This window comes from Mobula birostris, chromosome 8, assembly GCF_030028105.1.
Source record: "Mobula birostris isolate sMobBir1 chromosome 8, sMobBir1.hap1, whole genome shotgun sequence".
NCBI classification, from domain to species: Eukaryota; Metazoa; Chordata; class Chondrichthyes; order Myliobatiformes; family Myliobatidae; genus Mobula; species Mobula birostris.
The window spans coordinates 148,919,081-148,933,331 of record NC_092377.1 but is presented as its reverse complement, the minus strand read 5'-3'; the positions used below and the strand labels follow the sequence as shown (position 1 = coordinate 148,933,331).

The window sequence follows — 14,251 nt, the reverse complement described above, 5'->3', positions numbered from 1 at the left end:
GGTGGCTCCTAGAGCAATGTGGCCAATTTCAAATGCAATGCTCCAGAGGAACATGAAGGAATAATTCAATATTTTTAATGTCATAGAATAAGGCCATTCAGTCTATTAAATCTGTGCTTCTGGGGAGCAATCCATTTTGTTCCTTTCCTCCTTGTTTGCCAATACCTGTTCAGTTTATTTTCTGTCAAAAATGCCTGGGTTAGTAAATTTGCTGATGACACAAAGGTTGGGGGTGTTGTGGATAGTGTGGAGGGCTGTCAGAGGTTACAGAGGGACATTGACAGGATGCAAAACCGGGCTGAGAAGTGGCAGATGGAGTTCAACCCAGATAAGTGTGAGGTGGTTCATCTTGGTAGTCAAATATGATGGCAGGACATAGTATTAATCATAAGACTCTTGGCAGTGTGGAGGATCACACATTGGGGTTCGAAGTCCATAGGACGCTCAAAGCTGCTGCACAGGTTGACTCTGTGGTTAAGAAGGCATACGGTGCATTGGCCTTCATCAATCATGGGATTGCGTTTAGGAGCCAAGAGGTAATGTTGCAGCTATATAGGACCCTGGTCAGACCCCACTTGGAGTACTGTGCTCAGTTCTGGTGGCCTTACTACAGGAAGGATGTGGAAATGATAGAAAGGGTGCAGAGGAGATTTACAAGGATGTTGACTGGATTGGGGAGCATGCCTTATGAGAATAGGTTGAGTGAACTTGGCCTTTTCTCCTTGGAGTGACGGAGGATGAGAGGTAACCTGATAGAAGTGTATAAGATGATGAGAGGCATTGATCGTGTGGATAGTCAGAGACTTTTTCCCAGGGCTGAAATGGCTAGCACAAGAGGACACAGTTTTAAGGTGCTTGGAAGCAGGTACAGAGGAGATGTCAGGGGTAAGTTTTTTACACAGAGAGTGGTGAGTGTGTGGAATGGGCTGCCGGTGACGGTGGTGGAGGCGGATACGATAGGGTCTTTTAAGAGACTTCTGGGCAGGTACATGGAGCTTAGAAAAATAGAAGGTAATGGGTAACCCTAGGTAATTTCTAAGGTAAGGACATGTTCGGCACAGCTTTGTGGGCCAAAGGACCTGTATTGTGCTGTAGGTTTTTCTATGTTTTTATATTTCTAACTCCTCTTTGATTCCTGTTGCCTTTCACCTTCACTAACATGTTAAACACAAGAGATCCTGCAGATGCTGGAAATGCAGAGCAACTCACACACAAACCACCTGAGGAACTCAGCAGGTCAGGCAGCATCAATGGAGTGAAATAAGCAGACGACATTTCAGACCAAGACCCCTGAGGCACTAATATGTCAATGTATTGTATCCAACTAACCCAACAGCTCATCTTTGGGTTGTGGGATGAGGCTGCAGTTTCTGGTCGGGGCATACTGTCACAGAGGGAACATGCAAACTCCACAGAGACAGTGCTTGTGGTTAGGTTTAAACTAAGATCACTGGAACTGTGGTGTATTAGCTCTATTCACTGCACCGCTGTTCCGTCGTGAATGCGAGTGAATGGATGCACGGATGGATCATTCAGGGAGCAATTGGGGCAACATGAAATAATCCGGAAATGATCATCATCAAATCTCATTTTAGGTAAAGTTATTCTCATCTGAATAAAACAATATCGGTGAAATTGAATCTGCAGCATTCAACTTCCACCGCACTTCCATTCCTAGCTCCTGACTGTTTTTCAGTACAGCCTTACCCAGGAGTACAAAAAAAATATTTTGGCTGGTGTAGTGGTAAGTCTTGCAATGAGTCAATGTTCACGTCCTATCGCACTGATTGTAGGAATTAATTCTTAAAGGGGTGCAGTGTTAAAAGATGCCCTGACACTAAAGCACACTGATTGTATTCTTAAAGGAATGCAATCTGTCACCTGTTCATGATCCAGGTCCACAACTGACCTGAGTTGAACTCGGTGCCCGCACCAACATAGTCGGGCACAGTTCTGGTTGCCCAGCTATAGGAATCAGAATCAAGCTTATTATCACTGATATATGTTGTGAAATTTGTTGTTTCCTGGCAGCAGTACAATGCAAGACATAAAAAGTATTATAACAATAATTAATAAATAAAATAGGGCAGAAGAGGAACAGTGGGATCATGTTCATGGGTCCATGGACCATTCAGATCTGATGGCAGAGGGAAAGAAGGTCCTAAAATGTTGTGTGTTGGTCTTTGTACCTCCTCCCTGATGGTAGCAATGAGAAGAGGGCATGTCCTAGATGGTGAAGGACATTTATGATGGATGCTGCCATCTCGAAGCACTGCCTTTTGAAGATGTCCTTGATGTTGGGGAGAGTTGTGCCCATGGTGGAGTTGGCCGAGTCTACAAACCTGTGCAGCCTCTTTTGATCCTGTGCATTAGAGCCTCCATACCAGGTGGTGATGTAAGAAATCAACATAATTGTGCACAGTCCTTGTCACCCGGCTACAGAGAGGATGTCATTGAATTGGGAAGGGTGCAGGAAAAAAATTCACAAGGATGCTACTGGGACTGGAGGGTTTAAATTATAACAATATGCTGGATTGACTAGTACCTTTTTTCCCCAGGATCATAGGAGGCATAAATAAGGTGTGTGACCACAATCTTTATAATGAGAAGTAAAAGATGTAAAAGGGACCTGAGGGAAAACTATTTCACTCAGAGGGTGCTGAGTATATGGAACGAGATGCCAGCGGAAGCCATAGAGCAGGTACAACTGCTATTGTCAAAATACTTTTGGACAGGTACATGGATAGCAGGAGTTTAGAGGGACATTGGCCAAACACGGGCAAGTGCCACTAGCTCAGGTAGACTTTTCAGTCAGCATGGATAAGTTGAGCGAAAAAACTATTATTTCACTCATCACTGCACTTTGAAGTAATCTGTTAGGTCATACAGTTGTATGAAAACTGCTGCTGTTGTTGCATAAGGCAACACCTCTGATCCAGAAATGAGCTGTAAATCTTGGTAATATTGTGGATAACCCAAAAGTATCCTGAGGATGAATAAAAAGGTAAATTCTTGATAGTCTATTGTATCATAGCAATTATTATTCTGAGGAGCCAGACCATAAGAATGTTATCACACCCCTCCTACTCCATAACATTGTGAGATACCAACGTTTCTCCAACCCTGGCATTTGGTACATCTCCAGGTTTAATTTCTGCCCTAGTGCTGGCCATGCCTTTGGCTACTAAGCTCTAAAGCTCTGAAATTCACTCCTCAGCCTCTACACTTCTCTCTTCCTCTTTTTCTCCAAACCACAGCTAAGGCCTCCCATATTGACAACATTTTTGGTCACTTGCACTAACATACTATGTGGCCTATTGTCAAATCATTGATTGCTATGTCCTTTAGACAATCTTCATACTTAAATAGTTACATAAATGCAAGTTGTTATTGTTAAAGATGAGGAAACATCCAGTTCCACAGCACCCTTCTTTAAAGTTCCTGCCATGTGCCCACTGCATTAAGCCTTGTAAATCTGAGGTGAAACTCCTTTAAAATGTGTAAAGTCTTTGGTTTTGCACAAAAAGTTGATTCAAGTCAGCAATCGGTTTTATCAGACAGTGAGGAAGCAAGGATGTGGGGAAGATAGCAAGGAAATATATTCACGTTGTGGATCTCAGAATAGGCATGGGCTTTGTTTATTTCAAGTACCTGTGTAGGCTGCTAACAATTTAGTACCCAGGTTTGGTGTGGAGATTTCTTTTGTCACTCATTTGATCGAAACCTCAGAGTCCAATACATAGTATAATCTCACCTTGTCAAAAACAGCTTGATTGGTATGTCACATCACAACTTGATCCCAGGGGTTGCAACTTTACATATCTTCTTTTGTTTTTCCAAGTACTACCTCCCTAAACCAGGCATCCTTCCATTTCTCCAGGTACTCCCCACCCTAAACCAGCCAAATCAGGAAGCATTTCCCTCTGAGAAACCCCTGGTTTGATCTGGGAGCCCCAGCTCTTTTTCTATCATTAACTTCTTTCTTCTCCAACCTTTAGATGTCTATGTACACTGGGGCAAATAATGTGAGGTGATCTCAGTGAAACACAAAACACAAAACAAATTTACTCACTTGCATGGAGAAGTAGGACAATGTTTTCTCCTTAAATGTGATGATCATAATAGTCCAATCATTCAGGGCATAGAGTTTTGAGTCTTTGGCATTCTCAACCCAAGACACTGAGTTATTAACATGAGGGCTTCATAGGTTTTTGCATACTAAGGGTTACAAAGGAGATAGGGTTAGTGTAGAAAATTGAAGAAGACATTTGTCATGCTTGCCCTCACTGGACTGGATCTTGAGACTCGACTGGATCTTGAGTACAAGAATTGGAAAATAAGTTACATTTGTAAGGATGTTTATGAGACTGCACCCAAATATTATGTGTAGTTCTGTTCTCATAGTCATTGTTATAGTCATACTTTATTGATCCCGGGGGGAAATTGGTTTTCGTTACAGTTGCACTATAAATAATACATAGTAATAAAACCATAAGTAGTTAAATAGTAATATGTAAATTATACCAGTAAATTATGAAATAAATCCAGGACCAGCCTATTGGCTCACTATAGGAATATTAGAGAGGGTGCAGTAAATATTCACAAGGATATTCCTGGGACTGAAGGTCTTGAGTTACAAGTAATGTTTGGATTAGTTGAAAGGAGGAGGCCAAGGGATGATACACATGTAGAGGTTTACATGAAATCACGATGGATGTAGATAAAAAGGACGGTCTAAAATTGGAGGGTATAGAGTTAAGGCGAGAGGAGGAAGACTTAAAAGGGACCTGAGGGGCAAAATGTTCACAGAGGGTGATGGATGTATGTAATGAGCTTCTCGAGCAAATGGTAATGATGAGTTCAGTTATGATGTTTAAAAGACAATTGGAAAGGTAAATGGATAGGAAAGTTTTAGAGCGATATGCAGGCAACTCGACCTGGCTCAAACAGACATTTTGGTCAACAAGGACGAATTGGGCTGATGGGCTTGGTTTCATGATGCATAACTTTCTGATTCTAAGACTCTTTGACCTTGTGGACATTTGACAGAGATTGTATGAATGCGAAATTGGTTAAGTTAGTCGTGGTCAGCAATTGAATTGGGGTCTCGGCCCAAAACTTTGACTGTTTGTTCATTTCCATGGAATCTGCCTGACCTGCTTCCTCCCGCATTTTGTGTTTATTTCCAGCACCTGAAGAATTTATTTGTTTAGGAATTGAATTGCATCAATTTGGCAGTGGAAGGGAATATTCTGAAGGGAAGTAGAAAAGTAGCATGGCCAGAGTGAAAGGAAAGGATGAGGCTAATGTCTATTTCTTCAATAGGCTAAATGGTCACTTTCTGTGTAGTAATATAGTACATTTTAATGCCTTCTGACTCAGGTGTAAAGCAGGTGTTAGAAGTGGAGGAAAGAACAGCACGTGCTACCTAATAACAATCTTTCATTTTAACTTCAGGAGGCGCAGCAACACGTAGAAGACATTCGCATTAAGGCGGTCTTTGGATCCTCCAGGAGGAGCTTGCCTGTGACCGAGGGTTACGTGGAGGTTAAACAGGATGACCAATGGAAGCAGATCTGTAGCACGGGCTGGACGGAGCTGAACACAAGGGTGATCTGCGGCATGTTCGGATTCCCGAAGCACAAAAGCTATAATGCCAGAGTTTACAAGTAAGGAGAAAGTTGGGCTCGTTGGAGCTTTCAATGTGATGTGGAAGAGCAGGTAGCTCACAAAAGGATAGGTATGCATCTCTCCCTCCTGTAGGATTCCGAGGCTGTACCCTACTGGTAGGAGTGAGACTCGTTATGTGGGATTGCGGAATGTGGTGTGAGGCTGCGGAGAGGAGATGAAGTGATTTAGGCCACCCTGTGTCTGAAATAATACCTTCATTGCACATTAAATCAGAATTAGGGCTTCCTTTGTTGATGAGTGCAAGCATCCTAAATCTGGTACAGAGCAGAGACATACATCTTTCAGCCTATCTAGTGCCTTCCAGTGTATATTCTCTACCATATCTTCACCCTAATAGTGTGCCTTTCCATCTTCTCTCCCCATGTATATCCAGGTTACCTTGGACGACCTGTCTGCCCTTCACTTCATCTGTCCTTCAGTCCATATTCTCCATTGGCTTTATTGGTGATGGTCTTCCATTGATGACATGAAGCCCTGACCTCCTTTGTAAGTGGAGACTGGAGCTTCACGTCACATTGTGTAACATTTTCTGTCTCTCTCTCTCTCTCTCCCTTTCTCACATCAGCCCTTTCATTGTCTAAAGTCGAAAGGCCAGATGGCTTAATTCTGCTCCTATATCTTATGGTCTTCAGTCAGATCACTCCTCAGTTTAGGGCTATTCAACATATCCTGATAGGTATAACCTCATGCTGCTGGCATCATCTCCTGGAATCTTTTTTTGTTTGCTCATTCTACAGTGGTGCTACATTTCATCTTCCTATAGAAACTGTGGTCTTGGTGGTCCCAGAGAACATAACTTACATTTCATCTGCAACCCTCCAGGAATGAATGCCAATGTTCAAAATGAAATTTATTATCAGAGTATGTACATGTCACCACATACAACCCTGAGATTGTTTTTCTGTCGGCATATTTAGCAAATCTATAGAACTGTAACTATAAACAGGATCTGTAAACTGTAAACACTCCATGCAAATGCAGGTTATAAACAAATAGCAATAAAAACCAAGCATGAAATAACAAGATAAAAGAGTCCTTAAATGGGTGTAGTTATTCCCTTTTGTTCAAGAGCCTGATGGTTGAGGGGTAGTAACTGTTCTTGAAACTGGTGGTACGAATCCTGAGGCATCTGTAATTTCTATCTGATGAGAAAAGAGTTTGGCAGCAATGAGAAAAGAGCATGGCCTGGGTGGTGAAGATCTTTGATAATGGATGCTGCTTTTCTATGGCGATGTTTCATGTAGATGTGCTCAATGGGCGGGAGGGCTTTACCTGTGAGGTACTGGATCGAATCCGCTACGTTTTGTCTGACTATCTGCCTAAAGGCATTGGTTTTCCCATACCAGGCCATAATGCAGCCAGTCAGCACACTTTCCACCACACATCTATGCAGTTTGCCAAGGTTTATGATGACATGCCAAATCTCTGCAGATTCCTGAGATGCTGTCGTGCTTTCTTCACAATTATATTTCTATGATGGGTCCAGAATAGGTCCTCTGAGATAGTAACACCCAGGAACTTAAAGTTACAGATTCTTTCCACCCCCTGATCCTCCAATGATTACTGGCTCATGGGCCTCTGGTTTCCCTCTCTTGAAGTCTACTATCAGTGAGAGTGAATGTTTGGTTCACTTTCCTATCTCCTCAATGTATCAGTATGTAGATGATAGATGAATCTCCCCACCTACTCTTTACCTGTTGCTGAGGAATATTATTATTTTCAAAATGCACCATTACATATTTATCTCTATTGAAACAGACTTGACCATGAAATGCTACTTTACAAGGTGTCTTGTATTTTGTCTTAAATTCCCCTCTGTGAATTATTTCTCCCAAAACAAATATAAGTGAGTTAGAAATTATTCCTCCTCCTGCCACTTATCCCTGCAAGCAGCAGAAATTCTACACCTGCTCATTCATCTCCTCCCTCAACTCCATTTGGGACCCCAAACAGTCCTTCCAGGTGAGGCAACATTTCACTTGCAAGTCTGTTGGGGTCACCTACTGTACTTGGAGCTCCCAAAGTGGCCTCCTCTACATTAGTGAAATCTGATGTAGATTGGGGGATGCTTTGTCGAGCACCTCTGCTCCATCCACAAAAAGTGGAATTTCACGGTGGCCGACCATTTTAATTCCTATCCCCATTCCCGTTCCAACATGTTTGTTCATGGCCTCCTCTTCTGCCACAATGAAATCGCTCTCAGGTCGAAGGAGAAACACCTCATATTCTGACTAGGAAGCCTCCAACCTGATGGCATGAACATCAATTCACTACCTCAAAGACTACCATCCAGCGGCACTGACCTGTACAATAATGAAGTGCTTTGAGTGGTTGGTTATGTATCACATTAAGTCCCATCTTCCTGCTACATTGGACCCTTTCCAGTTCGCTTGTCGCTCAGACCATTCCACTGATGATGCCATAGCTCCTGCACTCCACTCTGTCATGTCCCTGATATGCCAGGATGCTGTTTTATCAACTTCTGCTCGCCATTTAATATGTTCATAAGAACGTAAGAAACAGGAGCAGGAGTAGGCCATCTGGCCCGTCGAGCCTGCTCCGCCATTCAATAAGATCAAGGCTGATCTGGCCATAGACTCGTCTCCACCTACCTGCCTTTCCCCCATAGCCCTTAATTCCCCTACAATGCAAAAATCTATCCAACCTTGATCACCCCTTAGAAGCTGTTGGGTAAAATTGGGTCTCAACTGGATCCTGGGCTTCTCGACAGAAAGGCCACAATCAGTCCATGTTGGCAGAAACACCTCTAGCTCCATCACACTGAGCACTGGCACTACTCAGGGCTGAATGCTCAGCACGCTGTTGTTCACTCTGCTGACACGACTGCACTGCTAGATCCAGTTCAAACTGAATCGCCAAGCTTGCTGATGACACAACAGTGGCTGGGCTCATCAACAATGAAAATGAGACAGTGTACACAGAGGAGGTAGAGGAACTGGTAAAATGGCGTGAGCACAACAACTTGAGTCCCAGTCTGGACAAGACCAAAGAGATGATTATGGACTTTGGGAAGGTGTGAACTGACCACTCCTCACTGCACATACACAGCTCCTCCGTGGTGAGATTTAGAAACACCAGGTTTCTGGGATTGCACATAACAGAAGTTTTCAAGAAAGCACAGCAATGTGCTCTCCACTTCCAGAAGAGTTTGAGGCAAGCAAGGCTCCCCACCCCTCTATTCTAGACAATTTTTGTGGGAGCATCATCGAGAGTGTCCTGAGCAGCTACATGATCATCTGGTATGGAAATTGCAAGGCATCTGACCGTAAGTCCGTACAAAGAATTGGGAGGCATGCTGAGAGGATTATCAGGGTCTCTCTTCCTGCCATCACTGATATTTATCAGGAGCACCACGTATACAGTGCCCTTACCATTGCCATTGATCCGTCCCATCCGTCCAACAATCTCTTTGACACCCTACCATCAGGCAGGAGGTACCATAGCATTAGGACTCAAACCATTAGATGGGAACCAGTTTCTTCCTCCAGGCTGTAAGGCTACTATATTCCCTGGCATCGCTCAGGTATCATCACGTATGAAGTGCCAGCAGAGTTGTACAATTTACTTTTTAACTTGTGTCATAAATGTGCCTTATTATTTGTTAATTTATTTGTGGTAACATTACCTTATGTGTTGTGTGTGAGTTACATGTACCGTGTTGTGCACCTTGGTCTGGAGGAACATTGTTTCGTTTGGCAGTATACATGTGTATGGTTGAATAACAATAAATTGAACTTCAACTTGATTTCTCCAATTTCCAGTAATTCTTCCCCTTCCCCTTCTCTCATCAATTCTACACCTTTCATCCTTTCCCACCTCTTCCTCAAACCACTCCTCCTTCCTTTCCTCCTGTGGTTCCTTCTTCTCTCCGATTGGGTTCCTTCTTCTTTTCCACCTATCACCTCCCAGCTTCTTTCTTCATCTCATCTCCTCCACCCAGCCTGGTTTACCTATCACCTTATAGCTTCTCCTCATCCCCTCCCCCCACCTTCTTATTCTGGTATCTTTCCCCTTCCTTTCCAATTGTGATGGAAGGTCTCAGCCCAAAATGTTGACTGTTCATTCATTTCCATAGATGCTGCCTGACCTGCTGAGTTCCTCCAGTGGGTTGCTCTGGATTTCTAGCATCTGCAGAATCCCTTGTGTTTAGAAATTATGCGTCTGATTCCTAACTCCATTCAGGGGTATTGAATGAGCTGATCTCCCTTAACCTGTTCTCGGGGTAAGAATAAAAAGAGAGAGTGCAGGCAATGCTCAGCATATCGGCCAACATCTATGGAGTAAGGTGACCAGTGATGAGGTAATTAGAGGTCATGGGTTTCAGCTGTGATTGGGGGTTTAAGGGGTAGTCCATCAGGAACAAAGAGACTATAGCTTGTACTCTCTGGCAAACAGCAGTGTGTAAGGACTGTGACCATCCCATAATTACAGCATAATAACATGGCTACACTTCATCTAATATCAATTTGTCCAACACTTCTCCTCCATGAGATACTTAAGAGCAGTTATGATCATATCTCTCCCATCCTAATTCTGTAAGGACAACCTGCAGCACTGTTGCCCATTGACCCTTGTTTATGAAGGAGGTACCTTTGCCATGGTTCTCCCGCAGAGTCACATCTGCCAGAAGTGCATACGGCTGGGCAATCTGGAAGACCATGTAAGGAATCTGGAGCAGCAGCTGGATGACCTTTGACTCATAAGGGAGAATGAGGCAGTCATAGGTGAGAGCTACAGGGAGGTAGTCACACCTAGGCTGTCAGAAGCAGGTCGTTGGGTGACAGTCAGAGGGGGGAAAGCGAAGGTGAGCAGACAGGTAGTGCAGAGCACCCCTGTAGCCATTCCCCTGAATAATAAGTTTACCATCCTGGATACTGTTGGCGGGGATGACCAACCAGGTGTGAGCCACAGTGGCAGGGCCTCTGGCACTGAGTCTAACCCGGTGGTGCAGAAGGGTGGGACAGAGAAGAGGAGAGCTGTCGTCATTGGAGACTCTATAGTCAGGGGAGCAGACAGGAGATTTTGTGGACGTGAGAAGGACACCCACGTGGTTTGTTGCCTCCCGGGTGCCAGGGTCCGGGATGTCTCTGACCGGGTGCACGACATCCTGGTACGAGAGGGAAAGCAGCCAGAAGTCGTGATACATGTTGGTACCAATGACATAGACAGGAAGAGAGATGAGGTCCTGAAGTGTGAGTTTCGGGAACTAGGCAGAAGGCTGAAGAACAGGACCTCAAGGGTGGCGTTCTCAGGATTGCTGCCAGTGCTACGTGACAGTAATGATAAGAATTGGAGGAGATAGCAGTTGAATGCGTGGCTGAGGAGTTGGTGCAGGGAGCAGGGTTTTAGGTTTTTGGATCATTGGGATCTCTTCTGGGGAAGGTGGGACCTGTACGGATTGGATGGGTTGCACCTGAACTCGAGGGGGAGCAATATCCTTGCAGGTAGGTTTGCTAGCATGGTTCGGGAGGGCTTAAACTAATTTGCAAGGGGGATGGGACCCGGAGCGATAGAGCAGTGAAAGAAGTGCATGGAGTAAAGCCAGATCTAACATATAGAGAGGCCTTGAGGAAAAAGAAGCAGAATAAAGGGTGTAAAGGTAGTAAGGTAGGGGGGCTAAGGTGTGTGTATCTCAATGCAAGAAGCATCAGGAACAAAGGTGATGAACGGAGAGCTTGGATACATACATGGAATTACGATGCAGTGGCCATTACAGAGTCTTGGCTGGCACCAGGGCAGGAATGGATTCTCAATATTCCTGGATTTCAGTGCTTTAAAAGGGATAGAGAGGGGGGAAAAGTGGAGGAAGGGTGGCATTACTGGTCAGGGATACTATTACAGCTACAGAAAGGGTGAGTAATGTAGCAGGATCCTCTTTTGAGTCAGTATGTGTGGAAGTCGGGAACAGGAAGGGAGCAGTTACTCTATTGGGAGTATTCTATAGGCCCCCTAGTAGCAGCAGAGATACCGAAGAGCAGATTGGGAGGCAGATTTTGGAAAGGTGCAAAAATAACAGGGTTGTTATCATGGGTGACTTTAACTTCCCTAATATTGATTTGCACCTGGTTAGTTCCAAGGGTTTAGATGGGGCAGAGTTTGTTAAGTGTGTCCAGGATGGATTCCTGTCACAGTATGTGGACAGGCCAACTAGGGGGTATGCCATACTAGACCTAGTACTAGGTAATGAACTGGGCCAGGTCACAGATCTCTCAGTGGGTGAGCATCTGGGGGACAGTGACCACCGCTCCCTGGCCTTTAGCATTATCATGGAAAAGGATAGAATCAGAGAGGACAGGAAGATTTTTAATTGGGGAAGGGCAAATTATGAGGCTATAAGGCTAGAACTTGCGGGTGTGAATTGGGATGATGTTTTTGCAGGGAAATGTACTATGGACATGTGGTTGATGTTTAGAGATCTCTTGCAGGATGTTAAGGATAAATTTGTCCCGGTGAGGAAGACAAAGAATGGTAGGGTGAAGGAACCATGGGTGACAAGTGAGGTGGACAATCTAGTCAGGTGGAAGAAGGCAGCATACATGAGATTTAGGAAGCAAGGATCAGATGGGTCTATTGAGGAATATAGGGAAGCAAGAAAGGAGCTTAAGAAAGGGCTGAGAAGAACAAGAAGGGGGCATGAGAAGGCCTTGGCGAGTCGGGTAAAGGAAAGCCCCAAGGCATTCTTCAATTATGTGATAAACAAAAGGATGCCAGGAGTGAAGGTAGGACCAATTAGAGATAAAGGTGGGAAGATGTGCCTGGAGACTGTGGAAGTGAGTGAGGTCCTCAATGAATACTTCTCTTCGGTATTCACCAATGAGGGGGAACTTGATGAAGGTGAGGACAATATGAGTGAGGTTGATATTCTGGAGCATGTTGATATTAATACAGAGGAGGTGTTGGAGTTGTTAAAATATATTAGGACGGATAAGTCCCCGGGGCCTGATGGAATATTCCCCAGGCTGCTCAACGAAGTGAGGGAAGAGATTCCTGAGCCTCTGGCTAGGATCTTTATGTCCTCGTTGTCCACGGGAATGGTACCGGAGGATTGGAGGGGGGCGAATGTTGTCCCCTTGTTCAAAAAAGGTAGTAGGGATAGTCCGGGTAATTATAGACCAGTGAGCCTTACATCTGTGGTGGGAAAGCTGCTGGAAAAGATTCTTAAAGATAGGATCTATGGGCTTTTAGAGAATCATGGTCTGATCAGGGACAGTCAGCATGGCTTTGTGAAGGGCAGATCATGTCTAACAAGCCTGATAGAGTTCTTTGAGGAGGTGACCAGGCATATAGATGAGGGTAGTGCAGTGGATGTGATCTATATGGATTTTAGTAAGGCATTTGACAAGGTTCTACACGGTAGGCTTATTCAGAAAGTAAGAAGGCATGGATTCCAGGGAAGTTTGGCCAGGTGGATTCAGAATTGGCTTGCCTGCAGAAGGCAGAGGGTGGTGGTGGAGGGAGTAGATTCAGATTGGAATATTGTGACTAGTGGTGTCCTACGAGGATCTGTTCTGGGACCTCTTCTTTTCGTGATTTTTATTAACGACCTGGATGTGGGTATAGATGGGTGGGTTGGCAAGTTTGCAGATGACACAAAGGTTGGTGGTCTTGTAGATAGTGTAGAGGATTGTCAAAGATTGCAGAGAGACATTGATAGGATGAAGAAGTGGGCGAAGAAGTGGGCTGAGAAGTGGCAGATGGAGTTCAACCCGGAGAAGTGTGAGGTGGTACACTTTGGAAGGACAAACTCCAAGGCAGAGTACAAAGTAAATGGCAGGATACTTGGTAGTGTGGAGGAGCAGAGGGATCTGGGGGTACATGTCCACAGATCCCTGAAAGTTGCCTCACAGGTAGATAGAGTAGTTGAGAAAACTAATGGGTTGTTAGCTTTCATAAGTCGAGGGATAGAGTTTAAGAGTCGCGATGTAATGATGCAGCTCTATAAAACTCTAGTTAGGCCACACTTGGAGTATTGTGTCCAGTTCTGGTCGCCTCACTATAGGAAGGATGTGGAAGCATTGGAAAGGGTACAGAGGAGACTTACCAGGATGCTGCCTGGTTTAAAGAGTATGCATTATGATCAGAGATTAAGGGAGATAGGGCTTTACTGTTTGGAGAGAAGGAGGATGAGAGGAGACATGACAGAGGTGTACAAGATATTAAGAGGAATAGATAGAGTGGATAGCCAGCTCCTCTTTCCCAGGGCACCACTGCCCAATACAAGAGGACATGGCTTTAAGGTAAGGGGTGGGAAGTTCGAGGGGGATATTAGAGGAAGGTTTTTTACTCAGAGAGTGATTCATGCGTGGAATGCACTGCCTGAGTCAGTGGTGGAGGCAGATACACTAGTGAAGTTTAAGAGACTACTAGACAGGTATATGGAGGAATTTAAGATGGGGGCTTATATGGGAGGCAGGGTTTGAGGGTTGGTACAACAGTGTGGGCCAATGGGCCTGTAATGTGCTGTACTATTCTATGCTCTATGTTCTATGTTCTCCAGTGACCCTCCACTCATGCACACCCATAGAAATCACTATATAGA

General features: G+C 44.5%; 1 protein-coding gene across 1 annotated transcript in view; it reads left to right on the top strand.

The window, feature by feature from the left end:
• LOC140201823 (lysyl oxidase homolog 2-like) overlaps nt 1-14,251 on the top strand; it is a 146,711-nt gene that overhangs the window by 71,193 nt on the left and 61,267 nt on the right. The window contains exon 4 of the mRNA XM_072266527.1: nt 5,458-5,669. Within this exon, the coding sequence (XP_072122628.1) occupies nt 5,458-5,669 (212 nt within the window). The remainder of the gene's footprint in view (nt 1-5,457; nt 5,670-14,251) is intronic.